Source organism: Ictalurus furcatus, chromosome 1 (assembly GCF_023375685.1).
Source record: "Ictalurus furcatus strain D&B chromosome 1, Billie_1.0, whole genome shotgun sequence".
Taxonomy (NCBI): Eukaryota; Metazoa; Chordata; class Actinopteri; order Siluriformes; family Ictaluridae; genus Ictalurus; species Ictalurus furcatus.
This window is the reverse complement of record NC_071255.1, coordinates 22,152,199-22,175,962: the sequence shown is the minus strand read 5'-3', so window position 1 is coordinate 22,175,962 and position 23,764 is coordinate 22,152,199. Positions and strand designations below refer to the sequence as shown.

At 39.3% G+C, this 23,764-nt stretch overlaps 1 protein-coding gene across 7 annotated transcripts in view; it reads right to left on the bottom strand.

The window, feature by feature from the left end:
• The window catches only part of ptprub (protein tyrosine phosphatase receptor type Ub), a 256,550-nt gene that overhangs the window by 66,429 nt on the left and 166,357 nt on the right, over positions 1-23,764 (bottom strand). For all 7 annotated transcript variants that reach the window (XM_053632512.1, XM_053632505.1, XM_053632487.1 and 4 more), the window contains 3 exons: positions 15,248-15,541; positions 9,871-10,194; positions 7,769-7,878 (listed from right to left, as the gene is read on the bottom strand). In XM_053632512.1, coding sequence (XP_053488487.1) covers positions 7,769-7,878; positions 9,871-10,194; positions 15,248-15,541 — 728 coding nt within the window. The remainder of the gene's footprint in view (positions 1-7,768; positions 7,879-9,870; positions 10,195-15,247; positions 15,542-23,764) is intronic.

Here is a 23,764-nt window from a genome sequence, read left to right as displayed (position 1 = left end):
CCCTTGACTTAGATGAAGATCAGATAACATTTTATGACACATTTATGCAGAAAACCATGAAATTCCAAAAGGTTCACATACTTTTTCTTGCCACTGTACACTATATGGCCCAAAGTCTGTACACACCTGACCATCACACCCATATGTGAACCAAACTGTTGCCACAAAGTTGGAAGCACACGATTGTACAGAATGTCTTTGTATGCTGAAGCATTACAGTTTCCCTTCGCTGGAACTAAGGGGCACAGCACAAACCCGTTCCAGCAAGACAGTGCCCCTGTACACAAAGCAAGCCCAATGAAGTGCCAAAGCTGGAGTGGAAGAAATCAAGAGGCCTGCACAGAGCCCTGACCTCAACCGTACTCAACTCCTTTGGGATGAATTGTAATGCCGGCTGGGCCCCAGTAATATAAACAAACATCATATTTAATAACAAATTGCGATTTTCTGATTCATAGTCTCCTTATTTCAAGTATTAATATAATCTAAAAAAAATTCTATTCCTACTTTAGCCTATATTATGTTATTTTAGGTGCACATTTTTAGTACACTTTTGAGGTTACAATACAAATATAATTATTATTATTATTATTATTATTATTATTATTATTATTATTATTATTAGGGGTTCAAGCCCGAAGGGCTGAAACCTTATCGTAATTGTAAGGATTTTTATTATTTTTTTTATTTTTAAAACTGATCGTGCAGACCAAACCATAAGTCGTAGAGAGCTGAAATTTTGAGGGAAGGTAGTACCCCAGAGTACTACAGCAATACAACGTTTTGACCCGATCGGCCAGATAATGGCGCTATAGTGAGCATGTTTATAAAAATGGCCATAACTTTTGAACCATTTGTCACAGTGTCTCAAGTGTCTATATCTATGTAATCCTTGGGACCAGACGAACAAAACGTATATCTCCGATTTCATTTCCGTCTATAAAAATTTTTCCGACATCTTGGATTTTTTGTAAAACCTACTTTTGCGAACTAGTGCTAGGTTTTTCGTCCGATTGGGACCAAACCAGTGCCAAAAGAATCTATGGAGGCTCACTATCAAAAGTTATCAAAATTTCTTTTAACTTTCCACTTGAGGTAGCTACGGTATGCGAAAACACAGGAAGTAGGCGTGGCCATTTTTGCGTAAATGGCTACAACTCTTGAACAGATTGAGATATTTTCACCACGCTTGGGATACTTATGTATGGGTTCAATCTGAGGACAATTCTAAAAAAATATTGATTGTGACCAGTTGGTGGCACTATAACATAACAAAATATGAAATTGGGAGCAAATGTGGAACCATTGGTCCAATAGACTTGATAAATAAATCTTGCAAGAATTGTCCTTGTCCAAGGTCCAATCAGCATATACGAGGACAACTGTGAATCTTGAAAAACATGGCCACCATTGGTCAGGCAATGTTCAGCAGCTATTAGCTACAAGCTTAATGAAGGCCGATATTTCTTAAAATGATATTTGTTTTTCTTTGATTTAGGTGCTTATAGAATTGCACAATATCAAGTAATATCTTTTAACGTCTTTAAGGGCCATAAATGGTTTGAGCCCTGATAATTGCTGCTTGCAGCTATATTTATTATTATTATTATTATTATTATTAATCCTGAAAGAACATGGCGTGCAGTGGTGTAGTATGAACAATGTAAGACTGGTTATGATCAATATTGCTATTCCCATTCATCACTTCTTTGATTGAGACCAAGGGCTTGTGAAGATTAGCACGGAGAGCCACTAGATACCCATGAGCGCCTGATAAGTGTGGGTAGAGAATTTCAAGATGCTCAATGTCTCCACATGCAGCCCCTTTTTGTCATTCCTATATAGAAGGTATAGATGATAGCAGTGGGATGACCTGCCATCTCTGAGAGCCTGCACTTCCGCTCAGTGGGGCTCTGAGAAAAGTGGTCGATGGCGTAATCTGAGAGCAATAAGAGAGGATTTCTCCTAGTGCAATATAAAGCTCTGCCCTCTCTCTTTCTCTGTCTTTCTTTCTCTTGCACTTCCTCTCCTTGCTAGAGGAAAAATCACCAAAAAAATCACTAAAAAAATTGCCCCAGCCTCCACTTTATATGTCAAGCCACAAATCCCACTTAATAACCTCCTTAAGACGACATTGAGAGATGCTGAGCCTAGCGGACTTGAGAATAGAGAGGGTGCAGTTAGCAAGGCAAGGTAAGTCCAAGTGACATGATTGGTGAAAACTGCATGGGAGAGACAAACACCTGACAGAAGAGGTGAAATCCAACAGGAAAAAGTGACTAGCAAACTTCTGTCAACTTCATCTGGGCCAAAAACACTAACTTCACTGAAATTAGCAGCTGGCAGACGGAGAGCTGAGACAGCACTGTTGCAGTTGTGGGGACAGATTGAGATAGCTACATAGCTGTGAGGAGGCAAGAGGGGTGATACTGATGCAGCTGCTACAATCATATTGAGGAGAAAAAAATCCTGGAACAGAAGAGCAGGGGGGCAGATGCTGGCTGTAGGAGACCACAACTGGCTGTTCAACTAGAGACTACACTAAAATTTGCAAAAAGTTAAAGTATAATCATCTGGGATATATTTTCCTGCTGCTCCTGTACTTTATAACATCTGCTACATAACTGGCAGACTCTGTCGCTGAATTTCTAAAAACAGTTCTGAGCTCAGGAAATCATAAACACATAAATTTGTTTGTTTTATTTTATTTATACCATAGCACTGTTGAATGCTTGATTCTAATTGGTCAGAAGATGTTGATTAATTTTCTATAAACGTTCCATAAAACTTTCTGAAAGTAGCACTTACTGCAAGGGTTATATTAATGTGCTAGCTTATCCACATTATCATTTCTATTGTAACAGTATCATGAACTGTGAGGAGAGATAGATGCGAGTGCAGTAAAAAACTTCATAGGAGATAAGGCAGACAATCTAAAACGTTAATCATAATCGGCAACAATAAACAGGCAGGGATCAGGCAAGCGATGAACAGCTATATCGAGGGCAATCCAAAAACATGTACTAGGAAACAAAAACAAGATCGCGAATTCGAGAAATGAGACACTAAACAAAACGGCTTCGCAAGGCACAGGCGGTAAAACAGTCATGATTATGCGGAAGCACACGCTGAGTGAACTGAGCTGCATTGGCGCATTGAGCGCTTCTGCATAAGACGTGAGGGGGAATTCCCTCACAAGGACCTGTATAGCAGACACTTCACATTTTTAAAACATGTAATCATTGTAATGGTGAAGTTTTCTAGGAGAAGATTAATTTAGCATTTTTGGAATAAGTATTCAGTGTCAGCACTTTCCAATTCTCAAAGGTTGAGATGTTCCTTTAGGTTTTCCACCAAGGGAAAGCCTACAGGACAGATGGCTTTGTAATTTCTTGGAAAAGTGACGAGCTGTACTTTTTTCAAGGAAAAAAAAAACCAACTGCTTATAGCTGCTTTAATGTAAATAGAAACAGGAACAAACTATTGTCTCATGGATGTCCTGCAACATTAGAAGCATGATGTGATTATTTAATTAAAATCAAATTTGCAAATGATGGCAAATTGCTGTGGAATAAGAAGAATAAAACGCAATTGAGACATGCTGTTATAGGAAAAGAATCACCTTTGTGATATGAATCTGCTTCGTTGGGCTGCATCACACCTAGTTTTCCTATAACAGCACGATCCATTGTGCTTTATTCCTTACATAACCCCTTAATAATCTTAGAAAATAGAGAACCACCTTTAGAATAGAGAAGATTCTGTTGCTTACACTCAGCTTAGTTGGTACAATAGGGACCAATTAGAGAAGAGCTGCTCTTGAGACTCTAAAACCGCAGACAGATTGCACAGCCAGGCCGCAATCACTGATTTGAAACAGACCACATCAGCATACAGACCATAACAACTCCAAGAGATAGCCCATTTAATAACCAAGAACTATACCAATTCACATGGGAGCATGTGGCAGACGTCATTTATTAAAATAGCTCACCAATCTGTCAACCACACTCAGGACAACCGTGGAAGAAAATGGAAGACTATCCTATGAAAGTCTATGAGATCTTTTACTATCCAATTGTCCTACTGCCTAAGGTTTTGTCCTTGAGTAGTTATGGTTAGCTGCTGACACGTTTTAAACTTATTTTAATGATGAATTGAGCAGCAAACTGCAGCAAACGTCAGTCAGATAGTCTGCAGATTCTGAGTTTAGGTATAAGGGATCTAAATGTGAGTGTAACAGCACAGGGAATGTTATATTTGTGCTTGGGGCATGCAGCAAGCATGGAAAATCAACCATCCACACCTCTTTCCCCAACAGGCAGAAATACACACCCACATACACACTTTCCAGATGTGCTCTTTCCTTATCTACACAAATGTAAGAACTGGTGAGAAGAGGTAAGGAGAAGGGATCACAGATCTTGCGTTTAGGACAGACTGACTGTCCTAAAGCATGCCAGCTTCACCCCACTGAGGTTTTATGTAGCTTGACTAAGCTTGTAGAGAATTGGCTTGGTTATTAATGTGTTAGTGTTGGATCAGCATCACTTATCAACATGTGCGTAAAATAAGTAATAAATGTGTGCAAAAGACCCGCCCATACGCAGAAGAAAATTGTTATTTATCACACGTCCGTACGCACAGCTGTACACAGTGGTCATTGAAAAATCCCACATAATCTAAATTGATGTGCTCGTGCACGGCCACTCATTTGCATAAAGAAACACCCTCAAACCGCCATATATGGTAAATAACTTCCCTTTAAAAAGCACTTTAGCCTGCTCATGGTGCTGCTTGTTTCAGACAACATGGAACATGCCAAAAGATCTAATGAGATGAACTTCACTGACAATGAATTAAAGTCTGTCTATGTGCATTCTATGTGTGCAGGTATGCATTCTATTTCCAATTACATTTAGAAACTCTCATTTCTCAATTTGTCATTTTTGCTGTCTTTTCCATGGTTTTGGAAATGTAATGTATTGCTGTGTAAGCGATATGAATAAAGGTATGATGTGATTATTCAACTCGTAGTTGGTTTGGAAATGCCTGTACAGTCTCCAATTTCTCTTTGAAATATACCTGTAGCTAAAAGCCCTAGAATAGAGATCAACTAAAACTGCACTGGGCAAACAAATCAACTGATGATCTACTCCTCACTCTCAGCACAGATTTTCCAGGAAAAATTAATTCCCTCCCCACAGTTGCAGGGGCTAAAACTTCAAACAAGGCAGAATCCCAATCAATCTTTAAACATTCCTTTTATACGATTTTACTTTACATTCCATGTGTCACCTGCAGAGTTTGGTATAACATATTACAAAGTAACAAAGAAATGTGTTACTGTATTCTAATTACTTTTTCTGATATCACAGTAATGTCACGCATTATGAAACACTAAACTACATTTTCTGAGATTTTAACAGAGGTGTTCATGTCGCACATCATAAAAGGCAATCTTAGCATTCGTTAATTTTAATTGTAGGAGAAAACTGGTTAATTTAGAGTTTTTTTCCGCTATTTTCGTCTTCCTGGTATAAAATCTCGTCCTGTCTCACGTCACAGGCAGTGACATGGCAATGTACTATAGTACTTCAATGACATGTCAGTGTCTCATAATTATTCATGAGCCTACATGTTCTTATCCTATGAGATGATCCTATCCTCTTAATTATTCATGACAGCATGTGGTGATTTCCTACAGACGTAGTAGAGTTCAAGTGTGCTTATTTGGGAGAGCTATGAGAAATGGACAAAGGTGGACTTCGTACTTGCTCATGAAAGCAGTTTGCGTCTACACAATGATGTACTCAGTCCCGAGGACTTTTCCACCCCTTCAAATGAGGTATTTGTCTAATTTTTAACCATGACAGTTTTACTTGCCTTTTGAGCTAATTAAACCACTTAAAGTTCCGCAGGCCGTCGCGTGCAAAACTATGCAACGAGAGTCCGCATTGAAGGGAACAGCACTCCCCCTTTTATTCGTGAAAAGCTCAAGCCTACTAGCTGCTACCATTCCGACACTTCTCCCATCCGCGCTGCCTCGAGGTCAAGGAAAACTATATAATAAAATATAAAAACTGTACATAAAATATATAATATAACATCATATATATAATATTAAAGCTCCGTGGGCCATCGCGTGCAAAACTATACAACGAGAGACCGTGTTGAAGGGAAGAGTATCTATTGCTATCAATTGGGTCTCCATTTAGCCCTGGGGTTTCAGGAGGCGAGAAGTCCTCTGCCTCATCTGCAAACTTTGTCACTATCCGTCTTTATTGTGAGTGTTCTGAAGGCTCACCCCCTCTTCCTCCCCACCTTTCCCTGCCACGCCCACTCCCCCTCCCTTCTACGCACAGCCATCCGCACCCATTTAAGCTGTATTTTTCAAAAACATTGAGAGGTAGACTTGAGCAGAAAGAGGGAGGTTTCATGACCCTTTAAATTTAAAATTTATATAATTTGATTAGTTACTGATGTCAATAAAATTATGTTACTTGTATTACAAATTTATTGTTAAGAAAACAGCATTAAGTAAAATGCCTTTTTAAAATAAATCCCATTTTGAGCGGTTGTATCAGTTAAAAATTCCAACGGCCCACTGTCAGGCCGTCGCATTGTTTAGTGCAAAACTATGTTATGTATACAGCCTCTGTATTTATGTAGCCACTCATGCAATATATCTTTGGAAAGCTAAGATTGACAACATCCCGACGAAAACAGTCTTGTTATATTGGCAAAGGTCCAAAATCCAATCATATAAAAATATTTAGTCCAAAATATTATTATATCAGTAAATACCCACAGACTGTTGCTGCATCATTTCAAATTACCGGCAGATGTGCCTAATCTTTCACATATTCTCAGTTATAACTTCTGTTCACTTGTGAATATTCCTTATCTCTTGAGTTCCAAACGGCCTCTGGAGTCTGACCTTTCGATTGACACCTCATTTGAACCAATAGGAGCGTCCATGTCCTGTCTATAGCCTTCAACAGCCAATGACAGTCCATGATGAATGGAAGTGCCTTCCATCATTCCTTTGTGAAAAGCTCGAGCCTATTGCAACTGATTGTGTTGATGACTGGCGCATCATATAGCCAATGAAATTCTGAAAAATATGATATGCTGCTTTAGGGGTGAGTTTCAACACTTCAATTTAAAAGTCTGTGTGTAAAGCTGCATAACCAGTGGCAAGTGTTTTCTGCACGTAAAAGTGTGAAAAGTTTTAAATCATGAATATACATTTTGTAGACTGCTGGATATGTTTAAAAAAGTTAAACTAAAAAAGTTTACCTGCTATAACACATTTCTTTGGGTTCTTGCATATGCATGGTTAGGAGTGAGCGTAATATGATCCTGACACATAAGCAAAGCACAATCGGTCCTGTTCAATGTATAAAAACGTGCGTAAACATGGTTTTACGCACAAAACTATGACTATGCATGGTTGATAAATGAGGCCCCAAGTACTGTTCGATACTTAAAACTTGTATTAAGAAAAAAAAAATTCATATTGAAATTTGGGAATCATCTGAGTGATCAACTTTTCAACTTGATTCTGAGAGCACTGTCTAGTAGCCAGTTAATCACGTAGCTAAAGAAAAAGTTCAAAAATGAGTGCCACTCATTTAAAGTTACAACAGACTGTACTGTACAGCAAAGAGTGTGTCATTATTGTCAGCCTCTCTATCTGACACTTATAGTAAAGGTTCATGCCACTAGATAATAAGAATATGTGACAGATACATAAAGCAGATACCTCATACTGAGTAATGATACCATTAGGCTCCACTGGCTCCTCCCACTTTAGAAAGACCATGTCATCCAACGGGGTGAAGGTTAAAGACTCTGGGGTGATTCCTCCAGGAACTATGGAAGATTAGTGAGTGAGAGAGAGAGAGAGAGAGAGAGAGAGAGAGAGAGAGAGAGAGAGAGAGAGATTAGTATCAGGCTATTATTAAAACAGCAAACTCCTACACACTTACATTGTTCATTTGAGTCCATCTGGGCTGACTATAACCAAGGGGTCTTCACCTGGCAGACTGCGTTCCAGATGTGGACCCAGCAAACTGTTTCAGCAGACTGAACCAAGTACTTGAAAAATACTTAGTCAAGCACATAAGCATGTGAAAAAAACACTGGCTGTAGTTCAACAACTCTAGTTTTCTAAACATGAAAGCGGCTTCTGTAGCAAATTCTCTGTTGCGTCTTAACCAATCACATGCATTTATATCAATTATTTAGATGAAAACAGCTCAATAAACCAGAGACTATAGCTGCAGGACTAGAGGCATTAGGTCAGAAAGGAGAGTTTTCACAGACTTTCAAATATTTTTAATTTGATTTGCCCTCTCTGGTCTGATTAGTGAACTGATAACATGACCTTTTCAAAGACAACAACAATAAACAATGATGAAATGATGAGAACAGAATGTTTAAAGATAACTGGACTAAAAAAGTATGTATTTATTCTCCGTGTGTCAAAATGGTAACATGAAGCACCATTACAAAACAAAAATAATCACTTAAAATTGTCTTATTTACAGCCATAATAATCATTTATGGTTAAGCATTAAAAGCTAACTATTGTTGTCATTCTGTAATTTTAGTTGAATACCCCTGGTCTAGCAGGTCAGGGCCAAAACTTATTTATTGGCTGATGGTTAATTGCCATGATATTGATTTGTCACACAGTAGTAGTAATAAAAGGCATTGAGCTTTATAAGAAGAGCAGCGGTCAACCAGAAAGCAGGAAAACAAGATGTAACTCAATGAAGAATATCAGCCCTCGACAGAAAGGAGTGACTTTTAATCCTGTGTGGTCTAGATCCTCTTATAACTCTCAAAAGATTACTAGTGACTACTAGACATTATCAGAAAATTAGTACATATACACAATTTCTATCAGCATAAAAGAAATGACAATGACAACGTGTCTGTAACTTCAGATAAACAAGCTATCCAGAAAAAGAAAAAACTGACACTGGTCAAGGCTGGTTTACAGTGAATGGAAGCAATTATGATTCAGAGACATGAGGCAATGTGCCACTTATGTATATAGAGCTGCCACAAATGGCAACAAAAAGCTTGACTAACACACAATGCAACATTTACAGCTGATAACAAGGCTCTCTATTTAGTCTATCAGTATTAGCATGAACTCATTAACACTGAGCAAATTGAATGCTCTCTCTCTCTCTCTCTCTCTCTCGATTATTTATGGCTCAAGACTCGAGAGAGAGAAACAGAGAGAAAAAGAATATTGGGGAGGTGAAAAAAAAACTGACCCTCTCACTCATATGAACTGAATCCATCACTTTTGATGAGAAAGGATATAAAGAAGAACCACTGATTGAGGCCTTTTTGAGTGTTAATACAGTAACTGAATCCTGTACCTCACTTTCACATACACACTCATACAAATACAATGCAACACATACACACAAATAAACACTAAATGTGTTTGTTTGTTTTTTTTTCCTTTGTTTTTTCCCTAATGGGAAAATTGATTGTCCTTTGTCCTGGACTCTGAGTACTACTGTGCCCAGTCATAATGCATGAATAAGCACAAAGTTTCTCCCTTCTACCTCCCCTCTGAGGCTCGCAAGAACAATTAATATTTCACTAATTTTTTATGCTGACTGGTTCAAAGAGAATTGTTTTTTACTCAGACTTTTCTCTAGACACACATCCAGACATGAATGAAGACAAGTCAGACTGCCAGCCCAAATCTTCTGCTGAAAATAAGCTAGCCAAAACCACTGGAAACTTGGAAGTGCATTCTACATTACAGTATGCATGTGTAATTAATCTAATGCCTAGCATATCCATTCTACTACTAACAAGAGCAGCATTACTCACTGTCCTCCTCTGTCTGGAACATGACCTCTTTCCCCTCCTTCTTGCCTTCAGTGTTGGCAAGGGCAAGGCGCACATGGATGCTGTGGTAGGGTGGCAGGTCTCGAAGGGTGAAGCGTGAGGTGTTGCGCTCCACTGCTAGGCACTCTCTGATGGTGGTGTTGTGCCCAGCACCGCCGGTGCCCCCTGCTATGGCGTAGCGGTAGCACAGCGAGACAGAATAGGTGTGGCAGCGTGTGAGGTTAAAGGCCAGAGGTTCCCACTGCAGGATGAGCTGCCGAGCTTGAATCTCTGAAGCCCTCAGGTCACGCAGTGCTCGCATGGGTTCTGAGAAAGAGACATAAAGAGGAAAAAAGGTCAAGAGATAGAATTTCCAGTTTGCGCAATGTCTTTGAGCTACTACCGTTATCTCAAATTACCACAAATTTACAGAGAATCTATCAATAAGCATCGTTTGGTAGCTTGTGCATTACCTTTAGGGGGCACTGCTGTAGCCAGAACTGCTTTCCTGCTACCAAGTGTGCAACTTATTGTAATGACAGGCTGTCTCTTTAGTCTCTCTCGTGCTCACTATTTCCTGCCTTTATGTCACAGTGAGAATGAAGTGTCCCTGTATTTTATTGTATCAGCGACTATGCAGTAACAAAAATTCAACCCCCTTCTTATGGTGTCCAATTTGGCCAGTTATTGCTAATACCGGGTCACTCTGACCAGCCATTTATTTTTAGAATGGCACTGCTTATGCACAGCTTCTGCCAGGTTAATGCTGCCCTCATTTGGCTGCAGCGACAGGAACAGTTACTTTTTTAGACTTGCCTTTAGCCCACACAGCAGTAGATAAGGAGACATAGAATGAGAGACACTGTCTTATAGACCACGGTCCCTGCACTTTTCCTGAATAAAAAAAGCCAAAGGTATGCTGCACACCATCAATGAACACATTTGTCTTGCTCTAATATTAACACAGTCAATACATTCTGTCAAACAATATTCCACATAATGGATTGTATTCCTTTGTTCTTTTAGTGGAGATGAGACAGTGGCTATAGTCTTGAGAGAGAAGCAGTTGCAGAGGACAGCATGAATGCACTACCGTTGTAAGGTTTCTGCCGGAAGGTACAATTTTTTCTTCATTTTTTAAAAATAATGAATTACAGGTCTCAATCATTCTGTTTCCATCAGTTAGGTTTGAATGCCCTGCATTTTCCCAGAGGTTCATTTGAATTGCTTTGTATTGACTTCATTACATTCTCTTCCTTCTTTTGTGTGCCTTCAGCAAATCAGAGCTAAAACATGATTGAAAAAAAAAAATCAAAGAAAATACAACAAAAAAGGACTAAATACAAGCAAATCGTGTTGATTGTTTTAATTGGCTATTGACTGTTAATTAAAAGCAAACACATCAGGTACTCCTGGCTCATTTTTTTGCTTGAAAACGCAAACTCAGCGTGTGCACAGTGCTCACTGAGGGTCTCAAGGTGCACTACTGTGTCACTCCACTTCCCTTAACCTAGTTTAGAGGCTTTGTCATCCTGCCAGATTGCGCTGTAGGCACCCACTCCTTGGCATCACTCTGAAATGGGACAGAACACAGTAGGGGTAGCCAAGGGCCTCAAGCAACATACTGATAGCCCCGGGGCAGCTGGGACTCCAAATGAGTGAGTTACCGCCTTATTACTCTAGGTAATGTTGCTACATGGGGAAGCTTGGTGAGTTTCTGATCAGATGGTGCAATGTAGGATGTAATTGAAGATCTAGCTATCACTGTGTGAGATTGTAAGTAGTGTCTTTGCGATACAGAATTGTAATCACTAAAGGATAAAAGATAAAACTAAGGCACAACTAACCACGGTTTTGCTTTCACATAAAGAATTGAAAAAGACAGACTGAGAAGATCCATATTAAAACACCCAATTATAGTAATATATCATTATCCTGTGAAAATGTAATTTATATGATGAAAGAGAACATTGAGTTTCTGTCATCATTCAGTTTAATGCTGAGCAATCACATTGTAACAGAGTAATGTTGTGCTATGGAGCAAAGATGCGGCATTTTCTGTTTGGTCTGAGGTCTTCAGTGACCCAGCAGCCACAGCAGGAGGTCCATCTGTGAAAAGAATATTTCTTTCCTCCCTTCTGTCACTGCTGTGAGCTTCCCACCAGGGAGAGGTAGGAAACCAGCCAGAAACAAGACACTCATGTCATCACTTCACTTTTTTCCCCTTGTTTTAGGGGGAGGATTCGCTCCAGGGTCTCAGGAGCATCCGAAAAGCTGGCAGTAAAAATTGTTAACAAGCCGCTCGGAGGAGACAGACCATCTCAGCTGAACGTTCATATTCCAAGCCATACAATGAAACAAACTAATAGGCTGTCTTTGGGTGCCATCAGTGAACATTTCACACTATTCCAATGAGATGACACAGTGAGGCTGGACACAAGCTAATAATGTTCCTGTGTAGATACGGTACAGGAGGCCATTTTGAGCAGACTGAGAGGAGCTGAAAAAAGTGATTACAATTTCCAATGTAATAAAAGTCAGGGCTCATTTAGTTTATAAAGACAGATGAGTCAATATCTCTAGAAGGAGCATCCATGGGCACTGACCACAGGAAGCACAGGAAGACTAAGGGTGAAGCATCGCCACTCTGGGTGGAAAAAAAAAAAAATCGAGTTTGACTGAGGACTTTGAGTACTTTTCTCATGCTGTATAGTGTAAATGTGAAATAAACTGACTTTTAGTGTATAGATTTTGGGCTTTAAAAATTTAATTCTAGTATCGAATCACCTGGAGCTTAAATACAGTGAATACCATTACCAAACTGGAAATTCATCGCTTCACTAGCATTTGCATTATTTGAGGTAAATCTTATTGGGTTATGAATTAAGAGTATTCACTTATTGGCATTCTGAATGTATTGTCAACCTCCCCTTTAGCATGCACTATGCTATTATTATCAAAAACTACCCAAACTGTTTCTGTTTCAGCTCAAGACCTCTTGAGCCCACTTTCGGGTTGCAGCTAATCTGGGCATTGAGTAACCTCATATGAGACCCCATTGTTTGTGTGTGTGTGTGTGCATGGCCGTGCGTGTGTGTGCATGTGTGTTTGTACATTCACGGCATGCCAAACAAATCAAAGCCTCGTGTGCTCACTGCATTGTTCCCAATCGCACTCTTCAGTCCTGCAGTCAATTATATCCTCCACTCAATTTCAGCAGACTGCAGAATACGAACGGGCGAGAATGCATAGAGTATGGAAAGCTTAATTTCACTATCAATGATGTGCCTATACTGAAACTAAATGATGCTTTCAACAGTTGAGCAAACATGACAGCAGCTTTAACGGTACCAATATTCATGTGCAGCCAGGCACCACTGTGGATGTCACACAGAAATGCCATTTCCAAATAAGATTAAATTACAACTTAATGTAAAAGCAAAAATGAACACACTGTAAATGTTTTTCTTTCTCTTTCACAGGTTATTTTCATTCCTTCCACTGGTTTGAAACTCTAAAGGCATTTTTACACTTGGCCAGAATAACTGAGTGTCCACCAAGGGTTGACGATGGACACAAAATTATTTGTGGCATCTCTCCTGTGTGTGCATTTTTTTTCCCTCAAAATGGACGTTAATTCAGTCCACATCACAGCATTCACTGGTTGAACAGCAGTTATTGTTGGCTGCCTGGCATGTACTCATGGAGGAGCATCCGAGAACAATGCAAATTTCTCAGATTTGTAGCTATGTAGGCTGTCCATAGACATGTGTTTTGTTGTGATATCCTTAATGCAAGCGCTATGCAGTATCCCCATGACAAGTTGAACCAATCACATTTTTTCAATCCTCACTCCCTGGAGTGGATACCTTTCACAAATATAACACACACACACTCACACACACATTATAATTCACTTGGAGAGACTACCCCAGATGACCATTCTTAAGTGGACCACCATTTTCAGGTGACATTATTTTAGGTGACTTTCCACTTCATTAGGAATACCAGTACACATGCACATTCAAGCAGTTATCTAATTAGCCAATAATGTGGCAGCAGTGCAATGCAAAAAATCATGCATATACAGGTCAAGAGCTTCAGTTAATGTTCAGAATTTCAGAAACTGCTGATCTTCTGGGATTTTTACACACAACAGTCTCTAGAGTTTACACAAAATGGTGTGAAAAACAAACAAAAAAAAACACTTGTGTGTTCTGCAGGCTGAAACACCTTGTTGATGAGTGAGATCAGAGGAGAATGACCAGACTGGTCTGAGCTGACAGTAACTCAAATAAACATTCTTTACAACCGTGGTGAGAAGAAAAGCAACTGTCCAGTTTGGGTGAGCCTGTGCCCACAGTTGAAAATCTCAGGAGATCAGCAGATCCTAAAATACTCAAATCAGCCCATCTGGCACCAAAAACCATACCACAGTAAAAGTAATTGAGATCACATTTTTTTTCGCCATTCTGATCTTTTGATCGCCATTAACTGAAGCTTGTGACCTGTATCTGCATGATGTTTTGAATTGTGCTGCTGCCACATGACTGGTTGATTAGATAACTGCATGAAAGTGCAGGTGTACAAATGTTCCTAATAAAGTGGATGTTGAGTATAGATGCAACAACTTCAGCTGTAAAGGAAAAAAAAAGAAAAAAGAAAAAAAAAACAGACCTGTCAACCCCAATCCTGAATGGCAGAGTAGAGTACAATTTAGTGATTTGCCTCTTCTAACACACTAACTAAACCTGGTATTTAACAGGTGAGTTCAATTACAATGAGATGTTTTTGAGCATGGAAATCACCAAAATGTGCCGGACCTCCAGAAGTGATAATGGGCACCTCTTCTATAAAACCCTCAATTTTTTTTTACATTTTCACACCTCTCTTCACTACCCCTTTTTCCTCCCTACTCTTCACTCACTGACAAATAGTATGTCTCTGGGTACAGCAGCAGGCTTGAAGGGTGTGCTACATGGTAGCAGATTTTAGAGTAAGATGGAATGCTTTGCTGGGGTGGGAAATAATGGAAAGGGCAGTGCTACGTGAAAAGGTGGCAAAGGTCACAGAAACCATTACAACCTAGCCAGTGACCAACATGACAGAGACAGAAGACCTGAACTGCATTTAAGACCTTTCATCACCAAGTGAAAACAGGCACTTTCTACTTATTCATAACTTTCTGACTACTTGAAAGGAAGAACAAAAACGTGCTGTGCAAGGCAAAGCTACATGTAAAACCATATCTGTTTTGACAATTGTTTGTTCGACTTTCTAAAATGTAGTATGAAACCCCAGTGGGCACTACTCAGCTTTTCGGCACTTATCCAAGCTAAGTGAAGTAGTAAGTAGTAAGTAAAATACTCTAGATACTGACCAGCACATTTAGTTCTGCTGATAAGAGGGGGTCCGGGGGGTCCAGTGCCACCTTCTCCAGGCCTGGTAAGCAGTACACTAATGTGGTACTCGGTGTCTGGATCCAGGTGCCAGAGCTTGTAGGTGAGCATGTTCACGCCATTGATCTCAGACCAAGGAGCATGGCTTGCTCGGTACTCGATCTCTCTGCGAATGATAGGCCCATCACCCAAGATGGAGTTGGTGTTGAGCTGGATGATCAAGTATGTGGAACCCGCTCTCAGCAGCTGGGGTGGAGCAATGGGAGAGGGGGGAACTGCAAAAACAAAACATGCAAGAAGTTGGTTATTGGACTAATTTATAGTTGTATTAGGGATATAGTCATATATTCACTCACTCATTCATTATTTGAAATGTCAGATAACGTGTCCTAAACAAATACAAATATAGATATGAACATGAGATGCATTTGTTTTTAGAAAGCTTGCCAGAAAGGTTCACATGAAATCTGCTTGAAACAAGAGATGTGTATCAGGATCTTGCAAGAGAAAAGTCATGCGAGTACAAGTGGGCAGTCAGATATGAAGCTCGTAGGACAAAGAAAGACAACATTCATTAAGTGAAAATGAATTATGTATTTAGAGCATTCATTAGTTCATCCATAGTAAATGCTTGGTCATGGTGGCTTAATTTAGGCTACTGGTTTGTTTTGGCCTATACTTCTTGGTGGATAACTCTGAATTGGTGTATCTGTATTATGAGTTATTTAACCATGACATTGGAAAAACAGAATGCTTTCAGTGATCTGCAGATTATATATTAAAATACTCAAATATTGTGTACCATATCATATTTACAGTTAAACAGATGCAGCTAATGTTATTTTTGTTGATATTAACAAACCGTTGTTCTATTAAAATTGTTACTATATAAATTTGACATTAAAGTCTGTTTTTAAAATTGTTATCTCACATTGATCACTTCATAATTATCAGGATCTTATGTGTTTATCACTGACGTAATAGCTACTTACTTTATAACAATATTGGCCAGGTAGGTAGTGCATAGTGAAAAAGACATCATTCAAAGAAATCTGCAAAAAGGCTGGAAAATTGAAAGAACTTGAACCTAATCATTGTGTGCTACTGTGCTTTTGTCACTGCAACCCCAAAAACAGCAACATTTCGCCATTAAATCACTAATGTTTTTGATTTAATCTCTTACATTTGTATTTACTGTTACTTAACACAAGCTACTTCTGCTGGTGACTGGATAGATGCGAGTTACCTGCCCAGAAGTACAGATCGCTGAAAAAAGTACCATTTTTATGATTATAAACATTCTGATTTGTCCACCAAGATTCAGAGGGCATACCAACTAAGTCACAGAAAGACTCTGAGGCTATGGGATCAAATAGCATGTTAACTTAGCATTAGGAGATAATGATAGGGTATGAAAAAAAAAACATGCTACGCAAGGAGAGTTGCACACATCAGCTTTCCGGAGAAACCATGGGGAATCTACACATCTATCATAGAGAATAATCTTTCACTTTTTTTTATAATGTAAGAGCATCCGGGCCTTCATTTATATTTAAAGGCTGCCATCTGACTAGGCCATTGCAGCGATTTAAACTACTGAACTATTAATGAGACAAGTACGCATTAAGGTTGAAAGGACTCTCAGATGATAGAGTAGTAGAGAAATCTCAGTGCTGTGGTTTCTGTCATTAATCCGTGGGTGTGTTCTGTGTTGACTGTCCCAGAGTACTTCTCTCCAATGCACTCCTAGCACTGTAAGACCCTTTGCACCTCATGATACATGTAGAACTCCTCCAGGGAAAAGCAGAGAAGCAATAAAGTCAGCTTATAGTCAGTCAGGCTGGTCTGAAAATAATATTAATTCAATATTTTTCACATCACTCTCATATCAAAAGCTGAAATAAAAGCCAGCCTGGGATATACTTCTATCCGGTGTTGGTTTGCACATGGTGTGTTTGTACAGGCAAGGATTTTGGTTTCATCCTAAGAAACTTCACCTACTGTAGGTGGTGAGACCTAATGTATGACATTATGTTATGGGGAACAATATATATATTTTAAAAAGTTTATTTTATTTATATACACAAGCTGGTCTGAATGTGCACAATTTTCATTCATTTTAGCTGCTATGCTTTAGTATTGCTGGTGCATAATCAATACTTTAATTTAGTAATAATGAAATATAAAATGAGAATCAAACTAATTGAAAGGATGATTAGCCTCTTGTTAGCATTCTGAATGTGTTGTCAGCCTGTCACTGATGGGATTGTGAATGGCATGTAGAAGCATGAGCACTAGAATCCAAACATAAAAATAAAGAGCATTGCCACATAAGGTTGAAAATACAGCCTGACTCTCAAACATGCAGGCACAGTTCTTTCAACCTGTCCCACCAGGCCAATCTGTTGTGCTTAATTTAGGCGCAGTGATGCATTTTAAATTGGACCTCCTGTCCAAGTCAGCCCCATCAGAGAGCCCATCAGCAACCTGCTGCTGAGGGAAAGCAGCCATGTCCTAAACTGTTTTACACAGTACAGATGTGAGCCATGAGTGGAGTTCAAGTTACCACTTATCATGGCAGGAATATTATACTATTACTATACACTTAAAGAAGGGATTGAGATAATTTGTTCAAAAAATGTCAAATTATTTCTGATTTAAAGTACATAGCAATATTCTTAGGATAGATATTTATCTGGTATGTGAACATTACATATCATTATAATGCACAATATTGATTTATTTGTTTGTTTGTAAATAACAAGAATTCCTTTCATTTTCCAGAAAGTTAGTGATATCCCGTGAGCTGGCTAGAAGAGCTTTCCCATTCATCTGTTTACCCTGGGTCATTTGAAACCCCGGGTAAACAGAGTCCTGGATTATCTTGTTTCACGTTTCACACTGCTCATATTTTACTCAGGGTTAACAATTAATCTTGGGCATTCATAATCTGAAGTTTCACACTGTACATTCCTAAACCCTTGTTACTGTTCTTATTTGCATATTTGCTGTGTCAACAACCATGATTGGATAAATGATTTTTCTGACCATAACTGTAAAAATAAAACTGTCTCCTCTTCGCTCCAATTGACACATTTTCCGTCACCATTTGACATTATTTTGTAATGTTTCCCTCAAACGCTGCAACTACTTTTTACGAAATGTGCTGGGTTTCTGTGACTGTAGAAAGCACATGATATGGGGCACACACTGTTCAATTTCTTATTGGTTGTCTGTTGCTAAGCATCTAGCCATAACATTTTAACACCTCATCCTTTCACACTGTACATGTTTGGCAAAGTGCAGGGTTAACAACACAGCAATAGTGGTGCTAACCCTGTTTCAGAGCAGGGTTTCATAACCCCGGGTAAAAAGCAGTGCTAACCCCACTTCTAAATTATAAGTGTGAAATGTTCCTCTTCCCCCGGTGAAAAAAAGGGTTTAGAACAATGATATCACGTAGTTAAGTGCAGTGAAAAACCCTACTGAGTTAACCCAGCTATTGAATGTTTGGGTTAAATTCCTGCATCAACACCTATCCCTGATAGTCACTTATTAGTTGAAACTAATTACCAGGTACATGGTCGAAATGGTGACAAAATATATGACAAGCCAACATAAAGTATATTAGTAAGGTGTTGGGCCATTACGAGCCACCAGAACAGCTTCAGTGCACCTTGGCATAGACTCTGCAACTGTACTGGATTGATGAACCATTCTTTTGTGGTGTTGTGAAAATGGTGGGGGAGGAGCACTGCATGACACATCAGTCAAAAATCTCTCACAGGTGTTTAACAAATTTGAGGTCTGGTGAATGTGAAGGTCATAGCATATAATTTACATAATTTTCATACTCAAACAATTCAGTGAGCACTTGTGCTTTGTGGATGGGAGCATTGTCATCTGGGAAGAGCCCACTCCCACCAGGATATACTAAAGTTTCACCACAGGATGAAGGTAAACAGTCAGAATAACTCTGAACTGATCTGAATTGACTATCCTCTAAAGCAGCTGTGTTAAAAACTGTCAAAAAAGGGAACCAGCTGAAACGTTACTAACGTAAGACATCTACGCAACTGACAATCACTCCAGATTCATTGTCACATCAAATAGGTAAGGATGGATGCAAATGCAGAATATAAGTTAAATGTTTCAATGAAGTACAAACAAAACATATAACAAGACTTACAAGAACCAGGACTAGAATAATGTGAGACAGAAGGATAAACCAAAACGACGCAAGACAACCCGTGCAGTGCAGAACATGACTATTTATACATACGTGCTAAGGAGTCAAACATGAATCAGGTGAACCAAACAAGTGACTAGGTGCAATGGCTGATGGGAATCGTAGTTTTAATCTTTTCTACTATTTACGATAGATACCCCCCTCCCGTTGGGAGCCGCGCATAATTTGTTCAGGAGGGGATCCCGGACCACCAGACCAGATGTCCCTAAGCACTTTAAAGTTCCATTGTCACTCATCCCTTGCAGGACTGGACAGAGGACACTTGATGTGCTCTCTGAGGTTCAGGTGTGGGACGGTCTCTTCCCACGGCTCTATCCCCGGCCTGGCTCGAGTGCGGAGCGACAGCTACTGCACAGCCAGCAGGAGGAATGAAGCTCAAGGCGGAGCCTGAGGAGGAAGCGACATTCACCATGAAGCTAGAGGGGCAAAGTTCTCCGTGAGGCCAGAGGGAGGAGCGAAGTACTCCATGAGACCAGAGGGGGGGCGAAGTTCTCCACGAGGCCAGAGGGGGGAGCAAAGTTCTCAGTGAGGCCAGAGGGGGGAACGAAGTTCTCTGCGATGCCTGAGGGGGGAGAGATGCTCCCCATGAAGCATGAGGGGGGAGAGATGTCCTCTGTGGACAGGAAGGGGAGCATGGAGGTGACATCCTCAGCCGAGCAGGATGGTAGAGCGACGTCCTCAGCCGAGCAGGATGGCAGAACGATGTCCTCAACCAAGCAGGAAGTCTGAGCGACATCCTCAGTGGAGTAGGAAAGCGGAGCGATGTCCGAAGCGGAGCCTGGCGTAGTGATGTCCGAGGCAGAGCAGGGAAGAAAAGTGGAGCTCCTGGCCACACCGCGAGGTGGAGCAACATCTTTAGGGAGACTGAGCGGTGTCCTCGCTGAACAGCTAGCTCAAATGAGCAGGAAGGCTAAACGTTCTCCGTCAACTCGGCAGGCTGCACAAGATCCACAGTAGGGGAGGGAGGGTGGGAGATGGTTCCAGCCTGGATGGAAGGCTCCTTTTTGATATACCCCCCGATGGCGTACATCATGTCGAGCCATTCCAGATTGGCTTTAATTAAGGAGAATTTCCCCTCCTTCTCCCACCTCCATTTTTCCCTTTCCCTTTCTGCTGCATCCGTTGCTTGGTCTTGCGTTCTGTCATGTCACAGAGGTAAGGTCGGATGCAGATACAGAATATAAGTTCACATGTTTTATTGAAGTACAAAGAAAACATAAATCAAGACTTACAAGAACCAGGACTAGAATAACATGAGACAGAAGGATAAACCAAAACAATGCAAGACAATCTGTGCAGTGCAGAATCTGACTATTTATACATATGCGCTACTGAGACAAACGTGAATCAGGTGAACCAGACATTTGACTAGGTGCAGTGGCTGGTGGGAACCGTAGTTTTAGTCTTTTTTCGTTATTTACCTGACATTTATAAGTTGATTGGCTCATCTGCTGTTTTTTCTGGGGAAAAATGAAGACTACTCTCATTTTTGTGTTCCAGCATACTGGATGTTAATATGCAGAGCTGCTATGCAAAATGTATATAGGTTGGAAAGTCTGATACATTTATTTATTTATTTATTTATTAGTATTTTCCATCTCACCCCTCACCCAAGGCCATATGCAATTCCAACTCTTCCATGCCCCCCAGTTTGAACATCTCTGTTCTAAGGGGAAAAGTGGACCCAAATCATATCAGCAAAATACTTCACAGAATAACAGCTAGTAGTTTTACCTATACACTAATTACAATTAGTGTACAATTAGTGTGCCTCATGTATTGAAAACAGCAGTTATACTATTTTTAATCACACATATCACACATATGACAGAGCAATAACCTACTAAATAGTATTTTCAACATGCAGTATTCAAATTATTAAAGGAATGAAGGAAAATAACTGTGAAATATCCTAAACAATAGTCTTTAACAATAGTTAACTATAATTTCATTATAGAGCAAAAAGAAATCCAGTAAAAGTGAAATGTATATATAAAACCCACTTTAATTTAAAACACACTAATAATTCTTATAGAAATGGTTTTTTAGGGCACCAGGAAAGACAGCATGTGCTATGTAATGATGAGTACAGGTTTGAGAATTTTGGGTTATGAAGGCACTGGTATATCATGATCCGGTGGTGCATTTCGCACAATCATGTAGGTAATTGGGTGAAAATCATTGAAATAATGAATGCAGATATTTTTTAAAAAACACTTTTGCTTCAGCGTACTGTATTTCTGGGAAAATTAAAGAAGATGAAATTGCTTTCTGTATAACAATGAATACTCGACCACACTATGAACACTGTCAAGATCTAACTCGAGCTCCTAAATGAGATACAGCTAAAGGGTCAGATCTTTCCCTCATCAGTTATGGCTTCTGCTTGGCTGAAAAGAAAACCTCCTTCTACACCACCCCTTCATAGATAAGATTAATCCACCTCCAATCTAAGGCAATCAATTACATACTAATTTAAATACCCATTCATTATCACAGTGTTAAATGTTACAGTAAATCTGTCATTATTTTTTTAAATATTTAAATAGTAAGTCCAAATACTTTAGAAGAGCTCAAGACATTCTGGCCTTTGTAATTATTTTAAATAGTCAATTGATGCTTTTTATTCATTGTTTTTCAAGCAAATTAAGAGTTGTTTCCAAGATAAATCAGATGGCCTAATATTTGCACATTACTGTATATTTTAGCATGTTCATAATAATAAGCCCATCAACAAAATAAAAAAAAAGATTAGAAATTCATTGAATTCCTGTAAAATTATATGTATTAGATGATAATTTATGCATTATATTAAAAGCCTGCATTACATAAATATTCACACACACACACACACACACACACACACACACACACACAAAATGTACCCCAGCCTTCACTTGTTTCAGCACATACCTAGCTCTAATTCTCTTCCATTTTGGGAGGGTTTAATGCTACATTTATGGCAACAGCCAGAGGGTTTAATAAACCTTTGTTTTCAGGCACCTTTGCTAAATCTATCAATGAGGACTGGTGGCGCCTCACAGACTCCATCAGAGTGTTTAGAGACATGAGTAGGCATGGTACACAGAAGGGGCGTAAGCTCGAGCCATCCCTGTCCTTATTTCACTCTTGCCTTTTCCCCATTTAGGGATCAGAGAGGAGCTGGGGATCAGAAACTACTGCTCATTGAATCCTGACCTGACAGCCTATGGTTATTGGTTAGCATTATAAGTGGTTTGCCTCCTGTTTTGAATGATAATTTTCGTGGGCAGACTGAATCATCATGATGATGCAACCTAGCAATCCAGGACTTTGACAAAATCTTAAGTTAGCTAAGACTTTGATATAAGTTTCCACATATCACCATCCTTAACATAGAGCCTGACATTATAGAAAGCAGATTTGGAAAATGCTAACCTGAATATGATGTACCCTTCAGCCACTCTTTTAATACACACTAAAGTCAGTGAGTCTGGGAGTCTGTCAAAGTTTGACCTTGTAAATAAAAAAGACATAACATTACTTCATTGGTAATTGACCTGGTACTTCGATGTCAAGAGTTGAGATTTTTTACTTGCAATACAAGGAACTGTTACCACCTCTAGAGTATTATCATACAGCAGCATATTTAGATAAATGTCTTTCTAGCCTGTACCTACCTAATATAAAGTTACACTGCCTATGCCAATTTAATAATATGTTAAAATGACAGTACACTGGGCTCTAAGAAGTGAAATGTAATAATATTATGACTGCATCAAATGACCTTTTCTAGTAATTGACTAGCATTACATAGATTATATTCAATAAATTGATTAAAAAAGCTATAAAATACTTTTTTAATTAGCATGATCACTTCTCTTCTGTGATTATTTCTTATTTCTAGCAAGAAGATCAGTAAGATCTGCAAGCTTATTAAACACTTAACCTACTTATCAGCAGAACCCATTCTGCATGCAGGACTCCAGTACGGAGCTTCATCTGACAATTTAAATACTCTGTTTTTAACATAATTAATGAGGCAGTGTAACAGTTTAAGTCAGGTTGTACTGAACATGTTGACTGCAATCACAGTGCATTTCACCTAGACTAATTCACAACACCAGTACTACTGTATATTTAATACTGGGGGTTTCATGACCAACTGCTATTACTGAACATCACAGATCTCTGTGCAAATGGGATTTGATCACCTTACTTGTTTACTGACATGAATAATTATACATTTCCCTGTTGAGTTATGTGATGC